General features: G+C 36.4%; 1 protein-coding gene across 2 annotated transcripts in view; it reads left to right on the top strand.

Moving 5' to 3' along the window:
- Nucleotides 1–20,422, top strand: part of NBEA (neurobeachin) — a 509,094-nt gene that overhangs the window by 268,719 nt on the left and 219,953 nt on the right. For both annotated transcript variants that reach the window (XM_086771979.1, XM_086771978.1), the window contains exons 36-37: nucleotides 3,598–3,706; nucleotides 7,410–7,576. In XM_086771979.1, coding sequence (XP_086628105.1) covers nucleotides 3,598–3,706; nucleotides 7,410–7,576 — 276 coding nt within the window. The remainder of the gene's footprint in view (nucleotides 1–3,597; nucleotides 3,707–7,409; nucleotides 7,577–20,422) is intronic.

Genomic DNA, 20,422 nt, shown 5'->3' with positions numbered 1-20,422 from the left:
GTAACGTAGTTAGGTCAGTATGCTGAGTTGTGCTGTGTCTATATGCATTTGAGATTCAATCAGAGTTAGCTGGCTATGATTTAATCCATATATAAGAGTAATAACACTTTTACCATCTTTTGCTTAGTAGAAATATAGTTTGAGAATACAGGATAACTTCCCATTAGAAGTAAAAATCAGTACCAAAAAAAATTATTTTTAAGTAGTGTTCTTAAATTTCAAAAAGTAACAAGTTGTCTTGAACAAGTACAGCAAGCACATAAGCAAGTTCCTTTGCAAAAACCTCTGTAAGACATTGCTTCCCTGACTTTAGTAGCTGCCTTTCCTTTCAAAGCCAAGACAACACATTTAACTGCTTTAACTTATTATGCTTCTGGTTTTGGCCCTACATTCTTGCACCTCCAAATCAAAACATCCAAGCCAAGACTTCTTTTGGAGGCATGCAATCTTTCTAAGTTATTTTAGATTTTAACTTTTCTCTTTTTCAAAAGCCTGTCTTTCTGGCAAGGGATTTTAAGACTGGTGTAATTCTTGATGGTCTTCTAGATACAAAAGCATAGTTTATCTAGTCTTTGAAGTTCTATCATAGGTGCATACAGGCATATAAGATAAGTGAATTGCAATACGTCCCTTATTAGCAGACATTGGTACAATATTATTTAAGGATTATGTAGTGTTGATAAGTTGTGGCCTCATTGCTGCTATAATTCCAATATACTGACCACCATACAAACAATTTTTCATCTTTTGCTTGAAGAAATAGCAATCAATGATAGAGATATGAGAACGCATGAAAGAACTGTCTAGACACAGTTGAAATAATACTGAGATATTCCATAGATAAGATTTTTTACAACAAACAAGAAGAAAGAGGGCAGGTGTGTCTGTAGTTTTAAGTAAAACCAAGTAGCCTGCACTGGCTTATGTTCATGCTGCTTAAGGTTAGCACCTGCTAGAGCAGAGTGTCTTCATTCATCCTACATAGCACTTAGTCCAGCTCTTCCCTGAAGCCTGTATGGTTCCTGTTTCACCCTAAGATATCATTACTATTTTGTTGTTTAGTTCTGATTGTTTGGAATAACATGAGGGCTGCCCACTAGAATGATGTGTTTTGTGTGTGCTGGGGTATGGCATGAAAACACCTGCAAATCTTCCTTGGGCAGCACTGGAGAGAGTTGAAGTTGACTCAGTCTCATCAATGTGTCTTCAGTGACCTGTCCCTTGGACAATGCCTATAAATTTTCTGGATGGAAGTCAGAGTGAGATGAAAAATGAGTGAAAGCCAAGCTAATGATTTGAGTTCTGTAGGCAGTCAGGACCAGTATTCAGGCATGGTCCTTGGTCTCCTCTTATTTATCATCTCCTTGGCTTTGGACCCTGGAGACCTGTGGCATTTCAAGGTTACCTGAAATCTGGCTTCGTTTGTCTGATGTACTGTCCAAAAGCTGCAGCAACTCCAAAGTTGTCCCCAAATGCATCGTCTCTCAGTTTCTGGAGCAGAAAGGTGCATTAGGAGTGGTGGGAGGTACAGCTGGGGTCACCAGCAGTTTCATCCAGCAGCATAATCTGCTGCATGTCTAGAAAAGTTTTCATTTTCTGTAAAGCAGACAGACTAGTGTCAATTGATTTTTTTTAATATCTTTTCCCTGAGCATTGGCAAGAGATTAATTTATAACATGTGGAAATTAGCATTGTCTGGGAATCCAGTTGAAGTCCCTTCTGGTGTTTTAGTGCATAAACAGGCACAGAGAATGTGAACACTTCTTAATCAAAGTTATTCTCAATCTTTTCTCACTAAATTCTTGGTGGCAGTGACTGTCTAAGAAACTTACTCATTTCACCTAAAGCCATTTGGAACTAGAAATCCTGCCTGGACCACAGCAGACTCAAAGATACTGAATTTGCACTGTGCTGCATTTATTCAATAGTTTATTCATTCAGGAAGGTTTGTGCAGCTACTAGAGACTTTAAATCTGTGTGTTTAGTTTTGAAATCCTATCTAGTTGGTTCTAGGTTGTTAATGTCATATGGAAATTCCAGGAAAACCTGTGATGCAAAATTTGATTGGAGATGTTAAGCACTCACGTCTACTGTTTTCTCATTTTAGAGAAACTTGTTAAAGTCATGAATGCTCACTCATAATTCATATCTGAGAGCAGTTCTACACTTGCCTCTTTACAGTAAAAATCTGAACACTTAGCAGTAATGGAATACTAAAGCATATCTTCCAGCAGGGTAGATTAAAAAATAAAACTAAATTTTGAAGACTACAAGGGAGGCAACTTTAGTCTTTCAGCTTTTAGTTTGCCAAAAACTTTTTGCTTTCAACAGTAGCAAAAGGTACAGATATAACAAAAAAGTTTATTGAAAACATTGTTATCCACTGAGAAACCTTGATTCCAGCTTGTTTGTCTTTGTCTCTAAACAGAGGCCCCGACATTTATGTCTTCCTATGCCATACACCCATATTAAACATCAGCTCAGGATAAGCGATTTCCTTCCTTCGCAGACAGTAGAACACACCAAAGGAGGCAGGAACAGAGTTCAGATCTTTCCGTCTTACAGCTATGAGGTCTAGTAATCATGGCTTTCATTTCTAATAATCATGCCTTTCATTTGTGGTGCTTCTAAGTACCAGACACCAAGCTTAGGACAGAACTTGCTAGAAATTTCACATTCTTAATATAAGAATCTCTGAAATTAAGTGTGATGTTGCAAGAAGGAGAATCCCAGGCCATGGGCCAATTTGACACAAAGAGAAATAGTTCTTCCTGATCCAAAACATCTGTCAGATCTTTGCATCCTGCAAGACATTTCCTCCCTGCTGATGAGAAGAGCAAAGCAATTTTGAGTAGAATGGGCAACCTTAGATATGGACTGTAGAGATGAGGAAGCAGTTGCTTCCATTCTTCCTGCTCAATTAGAAATCAGCATTACTAACACAGTGTGGTTTATGCTGCAATTTTATTATGCCTCTCGTGGTATTTGGTGGTCTTTACAAGAGGCTTAGTTTAAGGTGTCTGATTGACATCCTCTGTCTCACTTCAATCTTAATCTTTTTTCCTTCTTTTTAAGTAAGGTTTGTCTAGTTTTGATGCCATGAAAACTTGGAAACATGATGCACTTTGCACTCCAGTGTTTGAAAAACATATAAGAGATATTTATATTACTTTTCCATTTAATGGAATTTTCAGTCTTCAGTAATTTCAATATTTTTTAAGACTTTGAAGTTGGAATATTTATATTTAATGAGATAATGATATCAATAAGAGTTTAAGCAACTGTCTAAGATTTTTTTAATTATAGTATAGTATTCATATTAAGAGTGCTGTAGAAAACATACTAGAAATAATACTTCCATAAGGGACTTTTCCCTTTAATAACAAATAGCAAGCTTTTTCCACATAACATGATTTGTTTGTGCTTTCACAAATGCAGAAAATTTTGGATAAAATGAAATTTTTCATGTCAACTAATTTGGCAATTGCATTACAGTTGTTTCATTGATTTTTTTTTTTCATTTTAAGTAAATCTGCTGAAATAGCTTATTTGAAGTACATCAAATATAAAGGTTGATTTTGATTTTTCTTATGTTAGATTATTATGTCATGCAATGAAAGACCATATAGTGCGTGTCGCCAATGAAGCAGAATTTATTTTGAACCGACAAAGGGCTGAAGATGTCCACAAGCACGCTGAGTTTGAGGTAAGCCTGAGAGTTGGTGCATTTCTGCTTCTCTGTTTTCACTCAGTTGTCACCTAGACTGTCACCATACAATAAGGATTTTTTTTCTTCCAAGAAAGAAATTTACAATGAAGGCATTTCAAAACTAGTTTTTAAAAGCTTTGGTAAATGTCAAACACAAGGGACAGGTTTAATTTCTCATCTTCTCACTGAAATTCACAAAAATATTTACAGCTTGAAGAAATTCCTTAATCAGAATGTGTAAACTGACACAGTAGACCCTTTAGCTTCACAAAGAACTTTTCTAATTTATTGCAAATAGTAATGCAAATCATATCAGCAACTCTTTTTATTGGATTTTATCAACAGTATATATAAGTTCATTAAGAAAAAAAAGCAATTAGTATATTTAAGGAGCTTTCATGAAATAAGAAATATGAATATTTTGTTAAACAGAATAAGTATTTTAAAGTAATTTTGTTAGAAGATTTTGCATTTTGGAGCACTTTAGAACATTTACTTGCTAAAATTGATATATATTGAAATATATTACATATCTTCCCTGCTAGTTAGGAATCATTAACTACTGACAGTAAGATTGTGTTTAAAATGTCTATTCTTTTTATGTATTGGAAGAAGTAACACGGCAGCTGGATCCCATAACTCTTTAATATCTATAGTTCTTACTCCTAAAAGGAGACAACATTCAATTGCTTTTTTCATCAGTGAGTGTTGCAGTATACAGTTTAAATTACTTTGCTTGAAAATGATGCAAATATGAAAAAAAAAAAAGCTATTTTAAAAACATGTGTTCAGTTTAACAGGCTTTTGATTATTTCTTCAGGATTAATTTTATTCCTTTTCAAAAAAATTTCGTGCAGAAAAATGAAGTGATGGAGTAAAGTTTAAAATTCATTTTTGACATGATTTTATCAGATATGGTTTTGCATTTTTATGATGTTGTACATTTCAGCATCACTGGTTTTTATTATTTCTAAACTTGTCTGTGCTTGCATACATTTGTGTATGTGTAAGTATCTATACACAAACACATATTTTCACATGTTTTAATGCTCAAGTGACCTAACATTAGGATTAAGATAGACTGACTTAGTGTTGATGATAATAAATAGCTATATCAATTTATTCATCTCTCAGAAAATGTCAACAAGCACCTGGTGGCTGGAAATAGGATCCAGTAATCTTAGTTTGGATGAGGTTTTTATCTCCTTGAAACAGCTCTCTTAAATGTGCACTTTGATGTACTAGTTCTTGTGCTCCTTGACCTAGCTGAAAAGTGTGAGACACAGAGATATCTGTTGTCATTTTGAATACACATAACCTTTACTTCATTTTCTCAGAGCAGACAGCAGACACTTGTCATAGGGGATTGCAACAACTTTATTACCGAGCATATACTGGATATTTTGTACTTAGATAAAATCACATTTACAATTAAGTGTGTGTCAGAGTAAGGTTTTGTATTGCCTCAACAATAAATAACATTTGATATTTATCAGAGCATCATGCAGTAACCTAAAATGACAATAGAAGATTGAGTTATCTACTCTTTGAAGAATACATTGAGGTATAAGACCTGTCAGAACTCTAGACAAAATGAGAATATTCAATTAACTTCCAGCTTCTGTTAGCAAATAGGATTTAGAATATTAACTAAATTCCCTAAAGGAATAGCCTTAAGTCAGTCCTATTGTCTGGTAAAGAAAACAACACATTTTTCCTGTATGAAAATTTTCATTATATTTGTCACATGCAAAATCTCAGCTACATGTTTTAGGTGAGTAAGATAAAATCTGCAAGTCACAAAAGAAAATTATGACATGTAGCCTGTGTTAAATATGAAACTCAGATGTACTTAAATAAGGTGATGGTTAAAGTCTCAAAGAATGTTTTATATATTGTCTTTAATAATGGTAGGTATATAACTGAACGTTTTATTATTTATCCTACTTGAAAGCAGTAGGGACAAAGATTTCTGGTAGTTTTCTGTTGCATAATTGTAAATCTGTCGTTTTGTTTTAATAAGCTGTATTGGTATATGTTCTGAGTTTTAGTACATGTTAATCATTGCTCTCAGCCAGAGAAGTGAGTGGCTATTTTATTTTTACCTTTTAAACTTTAATTGAATCATTATGGGTGAAATGATTTGGCCAGAGCTGCACTAGGTTACTGTATCGCCTATGTAGTGGGGAGACCATGGACCAGCATCTAAATTTAATCCTGTGACGCCAGTTGTAGTAAGGGCCAGAGAGAGTCCTCCCAGAGTGGATGCTTCACAGTTAACTTTCATTATTTTAACCTTTGTAATTGTTCAAGAAGAAAAATGAAAATTTAATTTTACTGTCCAATGAGCTGGTGAAATATTAACCTCATTACTAAGGCAGATCATTGTACTAATTGGTGCTTCCCTGTACAAGGAGATAAATTGAAAAATGAATTAACCCTTTATGAATTAGTGTACTGATATTGTTCTTTTCCAGATAGATTACTTGACATAATGGCTGAAACACAGTGGAAAGACCACTGTTTAAATCTTACTGAATGCTAAAGGGATCTGTACTAAAAAGGTAGTGTGCAGAAATATGAAGAATAAACTACAATTTAGTATGAGGTTAACTTAATTTTAATTGCTCTTTTGAATATGAGAAAATAGGATTCCATTCACCATTGTGTTACAGCATTGGGTGTTGGTTAAACATTCTAAAATACTGCACAATAACTATGTGTGCAAAAATGTCTCTTAAAAGGTGATTTTAAAATTAGTTGTTTTGAGAATAATCTAGCCTTTGCAACTTATACCTAGAAAATGATACTTATGATGGATTTATTTTAATTAGTGTGGCTACATTTGCTTTGTTTTGACATTTTGAAAGGATCTTTACTTGGAGGATAAACTGAATTTGAACTTAACATGATTTTGAGAAAAGAAATGGAAAAAATTCTGTTGTGCTTATTACACATAAAGAAAGGATTTATCAAGACTAAAATACACTATAGAGTTTTGACAAAAGAGTTTTAGAAACAAATTTGCATGAAGGTCAATAACCACAGCATTTATTTTAGAGGTAGTTTTCTCTTAAAGGAAACATGATGAAAACATTAGATCTTTTTCAGTTTAAAAGATGAGCAGTTTTTTAACCATTAGGGTTTTTTGGAAGTGATAGTATGTTATGAAAAATTTTCATGTTGTGATGTGGAATAGAAAATATACTCCTTAATTTCATAGTTAAAGTAATTTCTCTTTAGCATCCATAATAAAATTATCAAATGGCTTTTTTGATTGTAGGTTTTATTGCAATTTAAAAATCAAAAACAGTGTACATATTTTTTTCCTGTGTATTATGTTGTGTATGTTATACCTGTATGTTATACCTGTGAAGACATGAAACTTTTACGAATAAAGACCAACATTTAAGGCATATCCATGGTCACACATATATGCATAGAGATGTATAGCTTAATGTTTTTAATTGCAATTTTGTTGTCTTTGCCCTTGGTATTTCAATTTTTACATGTTCTGACTGAGTGCTTTTTCATGGATAATATACAGTAGTAGAACTATTTCGTTTGAATAGTGTATCCTATTCGTCTTAAAAGTATTTTAAAGATTTCTTGTCATATTTAAAGAGTTTTAGTGAATAGTCATTTTAAGGCAATTCTAAATAGCCTATCTTTTATGAAGTAGATGTACTTTCATTCCTAGTCACAGTGTGCTCAGTATGCTGCTGACAGAAGAGAGGAGGAGAAGATGTGTGATCATCTTATCAGTGCTGCTAAGCATCGAGATCACGTTACAGCCAATCAGCTGAAACAGAAGATACTCAACATACTAACAAATAAGCACGGTGCCTGGGGAGCTGTTTCACACAGGTAAGCTGCAAGTGTAAAATGTGTGGGTTTTAAACGTTACTGTCAAAGTTTAAGTAAAGCAGTCATTATATAACTGAAATATGAATGTATGAGGAGCTAGTGTTGCTAAAATATATTTTCTCTTAGTCTTTTCTTCAGCTGGTTCTTGAGAAGTCCTTTTTGCTGAAGATTCATAGATCAAACTCCTTTATAGACTGCAAACCAGTCTACCATATTGTAAATAAATTGTAATGGATATTTGTTGATTATAAAGCAATTTTACTTTTAGTTTATCAGTAGGTTTTGAGGGTCCTACCAGTATTAGAATCTGAGTGAAATGTTTTGAATGAGATGTTGAGAGATGTAGAGATTTCCATATAGACGCCAACAGAGGAAGCCTGAAATAAAGAAGTAAGAGTCAAAATGACTGGTCTAGTGTTATAGAGTAAGTCAGTATTAGAATAACCAACAGAAGCACATCACTTGAGTCGCTGTCAAATGTTTTATTCTGTTTATAGATTTTTCTGTGCAAGTAATGAAAAGGTAAGATCCACTGGTAAATCTTAACTCTGCTACACAGAACAGTAGCCAGTGCCAACCATGCACAGTCAAACTCTGTATACTTAAAGCCAAACTTATATTGTACTTAAATGTAGCATGTGCAAAGCTGAACATAACCAAAGTGCAGCTCAATTCTACAGGTAGAACAGTACTCCTGTTAAAAAAAAAAATATATAATTTTAAAAATGTTCCCAAATATATAACTCTTACTGTATGTAAGTGACAATGTAGTATTTGAGGTTTAATTTGGAGCTATGTTGAATACTGTTTTTAAAAGCTCATTCTATTCAATGTAGGGGTGAAATTAAACATTTTCATATATCATGCAAAAAAAAACCCCAGAGCTTTGCTCTTCTGAATTACAAAAATAGCTAGTGGCTAAGGTGCTGACCCTTACGTGGAAGGCTTGAGCTCAGATTGCTCCTTTCCTTCATTCAGAGCAGGGTCTTGAACCTGGGTCTGCCATGTAAGTGCCCTGTCTGCTAAACTACAGACTGCCAAGTCTCTCTCTTGTTTGTGCATTCTAGCCACAAATATTTGATTATTTATTTGAAGTGAAACAGCTCAAACAGGAGAAATCAAGGAAGTTCTGCTTCAAAACATCCCATTTTTTGTAGTTTAATTTTCTACTTAAATCCTGTTTGAGTCTGCTCTGAGTCTGGCAGAGCAGATCAGCAAGTTCTACTTCAGCTCTGAAAAACCTTTTCAGTAAAAATTTAGTTGGGACTGGTAGACTAATACAAAAAATTTTCTCTAGATAAATATTTTCTTTCAAAAAATCTATTTGAATGTAGCTCGAACACATATCTAGGTATTAAGCTTATTAGAAAAGTTGTAAAGTAATAAATTTGACACAGTAATAATGTTTAATAAATACTACATTTACTGTTCATTCTTTTTGTCATTCTGTCTAGTTGGTTCTTGCAGCTGTACAGTGTTAAAAAAATATAATTTTTCATGTTCATCATCCTAATACCCTTATATCTTCTAAAGAAATCACTATTTCCTGGATGATGATGGAGATGGATTCATTTTTTAACAGTAGAAAGTGGAGAAATTCCGTCTTATGGGTATTCTGTAGTCTAATGCCAGAGATGTTCTGGTGGAAATTTAAAAAAATAGTTGTAGAAGATCATGATATGGTTAATTTGAACCGGCCTTAGTCTGTAATGGGCACTCATGTTATGTCTTGTTGAGGCTTAAAGCTGTGTGTCTGGAGACTTGAGCCTGATGAAAATAAGTGCAACTTTCAGTCCTTTTAATGTCTTTCAGTTTTTGAATAATATTGTTGCTCTAGTTCATGAATGGCTGCAGACACGTTGCAGACTTAAGTCAGTTCCTGGTCACTGACTGTTTCAGGAGACCATTTCTTCTTTGGCTTCTTTGGCAGCATCTCTCCTGGATTGCTGATGGCATCCTAAATGGCAAGAGACCACTGCTGCGGCTTTTTTTGCTCTTCAGTCCATGATAGTTTTTGACGGGCCATGAAGCAGCTTGACACCTGTGACAAACCTATCAAATTCCTTACACCAAGTAAAAGAAACTTGTCTTTTATTCCTGTCGTGCGCCACTTCCCCAGTGTGCCTCCTTCTCAATTACTTGCAGTGCTGCTTTCCCCTTTCAGCGCTTGCCACGTTAGGTGCAGCTGTTGGCCTGGTTGTATTTTTGCTGCAGGCTGCTGCTTAACCTGGAGAAGGGGGTACATGGCAACAGCACGAGGTCTCCCAGCGGGGTTCCCTATTTGCAGGAGCCGATCAGGAGGCAAATGGCCTTGCCCTGCACATCTCTCCATGTGTGCCGTGCCAGCTATGTGATCTACCACACAAATGCACCTTCTGTGATGAGACCAAGTGGACTGTGACTGGAAAGGCCTAGGACAGCAGCAGGCGGGGGAAATGCCCGGTGGGAGAGCCTCTGAGCCTTGTTAGGAACCCAGGTCACTGGTTCTCAGTGGGCAGATTTAAAAGGCTTCAAGTGCCGGAAGTAGAGAGTCCCATTAAACTGTGTAGGAACAGAAGGTAAAACCTGTTGTTAATCAGGTAATTCCTCCAGTACTCTTTATGTGATGGAAATTGAGATGGATTTTAAAATTGTTATGTACTTCTGGCCTTGGCTGGCAGGAGACACAACAGGCCTCAAGTCTCCATTTTTAATTCCTGACAAATGTTAGCAGCCTCTTTAAAAAAAACAGTTGATTCTCTGTGCCTCACGAGATACAGCCTGACTGGAATACAGTTACTTAAAAAAAAAAAAAGAGGTTGACACTCAAGACCTCTAGACCTCTGTAGTGACTCCATCAATTCTCTTGGGGAGAGTGTTCCCAGTTCTGAAGGCACACTGCTGGTCTCCTGTCTGTCTCTTGTGCTGGAGACCGTTCATTGAAACTGAATTAGGGAAATTGTTCTCAGGCCCAGGAGGGGCAAGGGAAGACATAGACAACCACCTCTGCATGATAAATACTTGGGCAGTAACAATGCCTTTTGACGTCCAAAACAGATAAGATATAGGTAAGAAACTATGAGGGGAGGGATAAGTGTGATTCTTAAAAGCTTCAGTTCTCTGTCACATACCCAATCTGCAGCTACTGATTTATTGATAATTGTAGCATGTGGTACATATATATGTGTTTTTGTTTTTCTCTCTTCAAGGTAAAGAACAGAGTAAAGTTCTTTAACATAGATGCTCATCTTCTAAAATATTAAGGTCTCATTTTGTGAAATATGACCCAGCTGTAGAAGAAGTTTTTCCTTGTGTTTGTGGTTCAATACAATGAGCTTGTAAGCCTCTCCAGCTTTTGTGTCTGTGTGTACTATTTTTGCAGAAAGCAGCAATCAGCATTTACTGTGTTTAATCCGTAGGTGCCACAAAGTTTACTCTTTGTTCATTAAGAAACAAAGAAACTATTAAGAAACATAGAAACTCAGCACTGGGAGGAAGAACAAGAGGTCTGATGAGTGAAATTCTAAAGTATTTGTAAATTATTAATTTTAAATATATTATTATAAATTCTTCTCAAAATGTCTGAAGAAACAAGAATTAAGTTGAATAGCATGAGTCAACAAAACACGATATGAAACTTTCAATTCTAAGTTAGTTTCTAGTTACATAAAGATAGCTGAATTAAAAATAACGTAGAATTGTAGGTCACATGCATTTAAATTACCTTCTTAATTAACTATTAATTTATAAAGGATAAATTAATTATATGCAAGTGCTCTGCCACTTGAATAGATGCCTACAAACACAGTAATACTATGCAACCTATCTCTGTCCATACATGAATCAATCAGTACTGTTTGAGTTGGTCTGAGAACCCATTTACTCTCTCATCTCCTTCTGTTTAAAAATGGTAAATAACAGTTTTGAAAAACCTTTATTTTGTATTGCTTATCTGTGTTAATTTCTTTCCCCTTCACAAATATTTTCCTTTCACCTCTTAAAGTAAAAACTGAAGTTCTTTTGCTCAATTTCTTGCCGGGAACATCAACTCCTCTATAGCAGAAGGAAATTATTGAATGATCTTGTTTTCTCCTACATATCTCAGACAAAGAATAATAGATTTCAAAATAAATCTCATTATTTTGTTATAAATACTATTTGTGCCCTTAAACCAAACTGATTCTGTTTTCCTTATTTTGGCAGTTTGACTCTTTTAGGTATCTTCATGGTAATTTACCCTAAACATATTGTTTTCCTCTTTTTTCAATTTCAGCATTATATCAGAATTAGAATTCTGCAGGTTTTTCTCATTCAGAGAAAAAAATTGATTAATTGGTTATTTCTTTGATGCATTGCCACTTATTCAGATTGAATATGCAACATCCTATTTCCTTGAACTCAGGAAGAATCAAACAGAGTGTTTCATAGCTTAGCGTTCAAAGCTTCTTTAAGCTAGCACTTACCCTTAGCTTTTTTCAGGGTTACAGTCCTCATGTCACAACATATGCTTCCTTCTGTCTTCTCTGTCAGCTTCATATGGTGCTTCTCTTCCTCCCCATCTGCTTCTTTCCCCATACACATCTTTCTTAAAAAAAAAAAAAAAAAAAAAAAAAAGAAAAAAAATTTTGTGAAACCTGTCTGTACACACAGTTCAAATTCCTTATCAGCCATATGAATGCCTGCGTTTTGGGCCATAATCTGTTATCATGTTTGTTTGGAGTACTCTCTTATTTCATCTTCTTGGTTTAATCAAATATCTCAACTTTTCAAAAACTTTTATTCAAGAATACTGTTTGCACTGCCTTAGAGTTTCTATATGTTTAAGGCAATCTAGGGCAATACAAATAGTTCTAAGTTCCAGTTTGTGTTCTAAATCTAAATATTAAATACTTATAATAGATATTTTCACATGATCAGTTTTGATATACACAGGAGGATTACAATAATGAGAAAAATGACATTTAAAAATGAGACTTGGTTCTCTTGCTTTCTCTGATTTTCATGAAGGAGATTCCACCTACTTTAAAGCAGCTGTACCAAACAACAAGTATACAAGGGCTTTTTCTGTTCAAATCCATCTTTGGTTAAACTAGACACCCATAACAAATTAATCATTCATGGTGGAGGACAGAGCTGTCAAACTCATTCTGTGGTGAAGACCAAATTCATCTGGGGAGACAGGCTGGAAATAAAAAGTTTCTTGCCAGACAGCTAGTTCTGCCTCTCACTACAGCATGTGCTTCTGCAGAGAGTGGGTTCTGCTGGGGGCTGGCGGAGGGAACGGAAAGAGAACAACTCCCCTTTTCTGAGCCTATGGGTCTTGGCAGTTAAATAAGCTGATTCTGGGACAACACTGCTTCTAAACCAAGTGTTTCCAGTTTACAGGGAGATCAGAACACAGGAGTTTAGTAAGAAGGGCTTTTCCTTACAGCCAGCCTTTGGCATGCTCTAACTCTACCACTATACTAGCTGCTGTCTTAGGAAGTTCAGGGAGACACAGAACCTATCCTGTTCCCCACTGCAAATCAGCTTCATCTGGTTTAGCTATTCATTCATTTCTGGCTCATTTTCACTGCTGGACATAAATTACAAAGAGAGCTTTAGAACAGTGGAAAAGATGTAGAACCAGATCCTGTCTACTGGATCCAGCAGTGTGTTTGACATGCCTGTTAGAGGGCCTGTTAAGGTTCTGCATTTTTCCACATGCTCTGTAAGAACTGCGAATTTTCTATATTTCTGGAATTGGTGGAATCTATTTTTCTTTGCAGAATAGATCCTTCCAGATTGATCTGATGGAACCTGCACACTTTTCAGGTCATTAGTTAGCTATCCTGATTACAATTTCCAATATACATTTCTGAGACAATTTCATTACAATAAAACATTAAGAAAATGCTCTTCTGTCTTCTGTTGGTTTTACTTACCTGCACTACTTGAGGTACCTTGAGATCAGCCAATGTGTCAGCATTATTAAAATTTTAAGTCCAGTATTAGTCATCCTTCTGTAGCACGTTTTAAACATCAATGTGAGTGAGATTATTTTTCTAATCTGATCACTCTTTTGTAGTATTTTACTGTTTTAATCACCTTCTTACCTTTCTTACTACTCTTTCAACTTTATGCTGCTCCTGGTGCTGTTTCCATTATATTACATCCCCTGCCCATGGCATACCCTCCGCCTTCCTCCCTCCCTGATTGCTTGCCGCTGTGGTGGAAGGCAGAGGCTATTTGAAGGAGCTCTTGCTAATGGTGCTGTGGCATTTGATGAGCACAATGAAAAAAAAGGGAAATAGAAGAATTCTGTATAATTTTCTAATAATAGGATGTTAGGTGTAGGATGCTATTAGTAGCGTACAGATACCTGCCAAGAAAGGAGTATTTTATAACGAGAGATGGGCTATAGGAGTGAGTCCATGCTTCCATGAGATTTATTCAGTTCTGTATTTGTGCAAGGTTACTCAGTTGTTTTGAACTGTGATGCTGTTCACTATGGATTTTTTCCCACAGCTGGAAGAAACCTCTGAAGAAAATATTTTCTTTGGAAAGAGGCAGTATCTTCAAGTGTTAGGAAACACATGGTACTCAGAGAAGACTTGCTCAACTCTACAGAAAGACTTGTTTATCTCTAGGAAGTACAATACATTGTATTTCATATTAAAGAAGGAAGGCTTCTACGCTTTCTTTCACATTATTACTTCTGCAGTAAAAGAAATGTTTTTTTTTCTTCTTTATTTATTTCACTTCTTTTCCATATGTTCTCTGTTTCTCCCTAAAATTTGTTTTTCCTCTTTTGTTTCATGGCAAAAACAAAGAGGAAAGTTTTACCAATGTTGTTTTTCTTTGAGCTTTAGAAACAACAGATCTTTAGATGGCAGTATAGTCTGGAACAGCAATCAGAATACATATCCAAATTGCATACAGTCAACCTACTATATGTATTTTTATTGTAGCAGTAACAAGGGAATTTTAAAGTATAAATATATTAAGAGGAAGGCCAACCTTAACAAACTGAGAGGAACTTCTGCTCCTTCTTTAGTCTAGCTGTAGAGCTAGCATGTGCACATGCAGCTGTTCAGCTTCCAGGATAACAGTCACAAGAACAGCCATAATGATTCAGACCAGCAGTCCATCTTGCCCTGTAACCTGTCTTCAACTGTAAGTGAATGCTTAAGAAACAGAAAGATAGGGCAAGAGGACATGGATGTCCATCTAATACTCACTCAGACTCCTTGAATTTTCAATTCAGGATTTCCTGAGGAATCTCAATTTCAGTCAGTCTCGATTTTGAAGTTTCCTCATCTCAGAAGGGATTCAAAGTCCAGCTGCCTTTCTTCATGTTTTCCTCCTAGATCCTGCAGTGGAAACAGCCTCTGCAGTGGGTATCAGCAGACTGGAATAACAGTTCCTGGTATTGAACAATGTTTCTAGCATCATTTCTCCTTCTTCCCTTACCTCAAATTCAGATAAAGGTAGAAATTCAGTATAAACCATGAGGGAATAATTTCTCATTAGGCAGATAATCACATGATTCTCACTTTTTCTCCCATGCCTATCTAGTAATACTTGTGGAATATAGCAGTGGATTTCCCATCTTCTCCATATGTAAGAATAGAAAACGAAGAATAAAAAAGAACAAAAGCCATAGATGAGAAGACTGTGGAAAAGTAACTTTTATGTTTCTAAGAAGGTCTTTTTTTCTCAGAAATATTTTTTTTATTTATTCTTTATTTTGTGACATAAAGTGAGTGAGAAACATCATATTTTTAAGTCACAGTAAGCTGTTGTATTACTGTTACCAGAATTCTTTCCCCTGTAAAGCTTCAAGTAGATTACAGAAGATAAATGCAAAGCTGTAGAAAATGTTTTTTTTTTTTCTAGTGTAGTGTTTTGACAGACTTCTCAGACATTTTTGTTGGAAACATCAGAAATGCAAAGTTTAACCAGAAATGAAAACCCAGTGGAGCCATTTTGATTCCCCTGCTCTCAAAACCTTAATGTGTCCTGCACTTTTTAATTTGAAATACATTTATATCCAACCATATGTTTGTAAAATAGTTTGAGACATTCAGAGTAGAGTCTGGAAAGGAACTGAAGATTAAATCGTCCTTAGGCACTGAGGCAGGCGTAGTCTGGTATATCCCCATCACATGCTTTGCATCTGCTTTTCTTTGAGAAGGGGAGAGTGGAATTCTACAAACACCTTAGAAAGCCTGTTCTATGTCTTTAATAGCTTTGTAGTTGAATTTGAATGTGCGTTATAGGATAATTTTCTTTGCTACAAATTAGATTAATTATACCTAGTTTTAAACCTAGCTCTTCTCAAAGGTTTGCTACTGTCCTTTCAGGCTGTTAACAGCCTTTCAGGCTAGAAAAACATGTTTACTAATTAAATTGTCTATATCTTGTATAATGTTGGTGTCATGCCTACATCTGTTTGCCTACATCTTCCTTAGAAAGGACTACTGCAATCTAGACACTTGGTTGCAGGTAAGCCCTCAACAATGCACAACTCAAGTTTGTTTCCTACTATAGCTTTGCTGATGCGTCCTAAAAAGAGATTGCAGGCTCAGTCAGTACTTCCCAGAACCGATCTGCAAGCTCTTACTCCCTTCTACTAATTGACTGCTGCTTGGTATCTGTGCTTGTATTTGTTTTTAAGACTGTTCTCTCTCTCTCATGTTAAAAATTCTAGATATTTTAACTCTTAGATATTATCATGGAAAAAAAACCTGAACTAGTCAGAATCAAATCTAAAATACCTTGCTGGACTTAAGCTACTTTTCAACCTAGCACACGCATGTATACAAAATACACATTTTTTTATAACTTTTTTTAAAAATATTTTTTAAATCCATTGTTTTAATAAATAAACCCCTTACCACCAACTTTAATCTTTTTTTTTCAATTAGTTATTTAATTTCAGGGGTTTTAAACTTCTCATTTCCATTCTCCTTCAGAGGTAATAGTAGAGATTTTTCTGGTATATCTCAAAGTGCAGTACTAACTTTTTTTTTTCTTTTTAACATTGCCCAGATGTTCAATAAGTGTATTTCATGCCCATTTCTGAACTTCAGAGGAAGTAAACTATTATGTGCTAAACAAAAAGTAGATCTTTCTTGGTTTTCCCAGGAACAAACCCCGATTTGCCTTGGCAAACTTCTGTGATGCCAGCCTAAGTTTTATCTTCTGCCTACCAAGACTTCTTAGTTCCTGTATTTCACATTTTCCTCCTTGCAGTGTATAGTTGGCTAAGATATGTACTAGACTGATCCATTTTTCTTGTCCTCTCAGTTGCTGGGGCTTTTTTCTCCTTCCCTCAAGGAAAAAAAAAAATCAAGCTTAAGGGTTATTTTTTTTTCCATTTTTGCTTCCCTGTAGTACAGCATCATCCTCTTTCAAACTACTTTAGAGCTGTCCTAAGTCAATGCGTCAGTCATACAGGTCATCTGATGCTAAAGAGAAAATATTTTATCTCTCCATAGTACGTTTTCATTTCAATTGATAGTCCCATGTTTGAGGAAATCAAAGATCTCCTGTCAGCAATGTGTGTTCTGTTCTTATATCCATACCTTTACATCAACCAGAAATACTCTGTGCTTATGTTTATTTCTCTTTATCTCCTCTCTCTCTGTCTGCAGTAATTTCTAATCTCTTGGAGTCATATCATGCAGTATTCCTACAGAGGAGTGATAGGCAAGTGACTCTGCAACTGCTGCTCCCAGGCACCATGTAAGAGGCCCTGTTTTCAGGTGTACAGGAGGAATATGTTTTTTTGGACACAGAGGCCAGCAACCAGAACCTTGTCCCTTCCTTTTTATCTTAATATAGCTTAGCAAGGTGTTCCAACACCTTGGATTTGGTGTTTCTGTACGCATTTTGTCAGCACAGCCTGTATGTTCACAGATACTAAGTTATGAAGATCATCTTTACACAATTCACTTATCTGATTTCTGAAAAATATTCTGCACAGACACTTCTCTTTCAATTGATCACTGCTGGGTATTTTTTTTTGTTTGATTTTGTTTTTTAAAAGAGAGAAAATATATGTTTACACAGGTTTATTTTGACTGATTCAGGAACACCATGTCTATCATAGACTTCCCATGACTTGAAGGAGGTTGCTGTACTTGATTATACTGCTGTTCTCATTGATAAAATAGATATGGTAATATAGACTATACTTCTAAAGAGTAATTCAAGCATTCAAGATAATAGCAAAAGTACAATGTAGGTTTGGTTTTGTTATCTGTTTTTACATGGCTTGTGCAAATTTGGCACATTTATTATTATTACAGAGTTTACTTTTTCTATATAACTGTATTTTTTCTTAACCTGCAAGCTCTGGATTTTTACAGCAGTAATATCTGTTTACGTAGAGGTTTGACATATATGTAGATATAATTCTTGTACACTTCCAGACTTCCAGACAATGACAGATTGCAAGTTTATCTCAATATTTGAGAGAATATTGATATCTGTTGTCAATAATGTAGGCTGTTGGTTAGATTGTAAAGCTCCATTGCTCAAGAGTGTTATATTTTGAAGTCATCTGTCATGGATGTGTTGTAGAGATAGGAGACTATTTATGTTTATGGCATTTTAAGTAACTCAGTAAGACCCTTTGGAATATACAGAAAAGGCTTGTTTACTGTCATCACTGCTCACTTAATCCTGTGACCTTGACATGATAGGATGCCCATAAAGCTCCCTGCGGGTAGTTCAATAAAATAGATGAACATCAGAGTCTAATGATTGTTTCAGCTTCAGAAATATACTGCCTTATTCCATAAATATTTCGTAAACATTCAATAGCGCTGGACTTTTTTAAAACCTTATAATGTAGCAAGCTAGCCAATTAGATTATTAGAAAATCCACAAAAAGATGCATAAGCCGCATGTACTTCTGGTGTTCAATTTGAAAGTGCTAACCACTGTTTCAAAAAATATTCTGTATACACGATGCCAATAGACTAAAACAAAAAATGAAGTTATTTCTTAAAATTAAAGTTTACTTATTTTTCAGGTTCCCATTGTTTTTTTCTCTTCTCTCCTGATAGCAAATAATATTTGGGTGGGAATGCTTTTTGGTTTTGTTACAGTCACAATCTGAATCTGGGAAAGATTAATGTGTAAGAAATTCAGTTTGATGGTTTACTAGAAGCTATGTTTGCACTAATGGTAGGAAGCAATAAAAATGTACATAAAGAGGAAGCTAAATTTGACGTCTCTTAGGCCCAATTTAGAAATACTGTTGAAGTCTGTCGTAGTTCAGCCCTGATCAGGACCAGACTACGCAGTCTGTCTCTCGCTCCCCCCACCCTCTGAGAGAATAGGAGGAGATGATATAAGAAAAAACAGCTCGAGGTTTGAGATAAGGACGGGGAGAAATCCTTAAAGTTACCGTCACGGGCAAAACAGACTCGACTTGGGGAAAACTATTCATTTATTTCTAAAATTAGCAGGAGAATGAGACAGGGAACAAGATAACCTCCCCCCACCCCTCCCTCTTCCCGGGCTTAACATTATCTCTACTACCTTCCCCTCCCGAGCGGCACGGGGGGCGGGGAAGGGAATGGGGATCGCGGTCAGTTCATCACGCGTTGTTTTACGCCGCTGTATCATCGTCAGGGGAAGAACTCCTCGCATTCCTCCTCTGCTCCAGCGTGGGGTCCCTCCCACGGGCCACAGTCCTTCGTGAAACTGCTCCGGCGTGGGTCATCTCTTCCACGGGGTGCAGTCCCTCTAGAACAGCTGTCCCAGCGGGCCCTCCACGGGCCACAGCCTCCTTCAGGCCTCCACCTGCTCTGGTGTGGGGTCCTCCACGGGCTGCAGGTGGATCTCTGCCCCTGCGTGGACCTCCATGGGCTGCAGGGGGACAACCCGCTCCACCATGGTCTTCACCACGAGTTGCAGAGGAATCTTGGCCAGGAGCCGCATTACTCCTCCCCCTCCTTCTGAACTGACCTTGGCGTCTGCAGCCGTTCCTCACAACAGGCTGGCAGACGTCTCTCAGGATCCTTTTTACATCTTATTCACTTCTCATCTCCTCTCCACTTCTTGCAGCCGGGCCGGGCCGAGTTGGGCCCAGTCGGCTGACCAGCGGGAGGCCAGAGGGTGAGGCCTGCAAGGCCCATGAGGCTCGCGCCTCCCCCTCTCTGCCCCCCGCTCAGCTGCTTCACATCTTCTCCTCCCCTTTTTCCTGTTTTCCCCTACTTAAATACGTTATCGCAGAGGCGTTATCACGGGACATTCTGCTACCAATTGGCTCGGCCTTGGCCAGCAGCGGGTCCACCCTAGGCCCGGCCGAGTCCACTGAACAAAGGGGAGCGACTTCTAGCAGTTTCCTACAGAAGCTACCACCTTAGGCCCCCCCCCCACTAACAAAACCAGAACAAAGTCTTTAGGATACTTTGCCATAAGAAGGCCTTAATTTTTATGCATAATATATCTTGTGCTATGTGAAAACATGAAGGAAAGTATGATATATTTGCCTGATGGTGCATGGAAGTCTTATTTTGGTATTATTTAAAAAGTGTTCATTTTTTGATTTTTTTAAGACATAGACATTCAAGTTTGTAATTTCTATTAGCTAACAATGCATTATTTTCAGACACACAGTAGTCTTTTACACTGAATAGTACCCCAGCCTCCTGTGTTTTCTGAATAAAAAGTGATGTTTTCAAAGTTGATGACAGCTTAATAGTAGAGGAAATTTATTTAGTGAACTTAAGACAATATTTTCAGTAGTAAAGTTTCATGCTGAACTGTTGAGCTAAAAATCTAGGAAAATTAATCGAGTGAAACCTGTCAGGAAAAAACAGCCAGGAGAAGGAGCAGAACGTGGTATGTATACACCAAAACACAATG

Source organism: Chlamydotis macqueenii, chromosome 1, assembly GCF_036417535.1.
Source record: "Chlamydotis macqueenii isolate bChlMac1 chromosome 1, bChlMac1.mat, whole genome shotgun sequence".
Classification (NCBI taxonomy): domain Eukaryota; kingdom Metazoa; phylum Chordata; class Aves; order Otidiformes; family Otididae; genus Chlamydotis; species Chlamydotis macqueenii.
The sequence above is the reverse complement of the archived record's forward strand: the minus strand, read 5'-3'. Positions and strand labels throughout refer to the sequence as shown.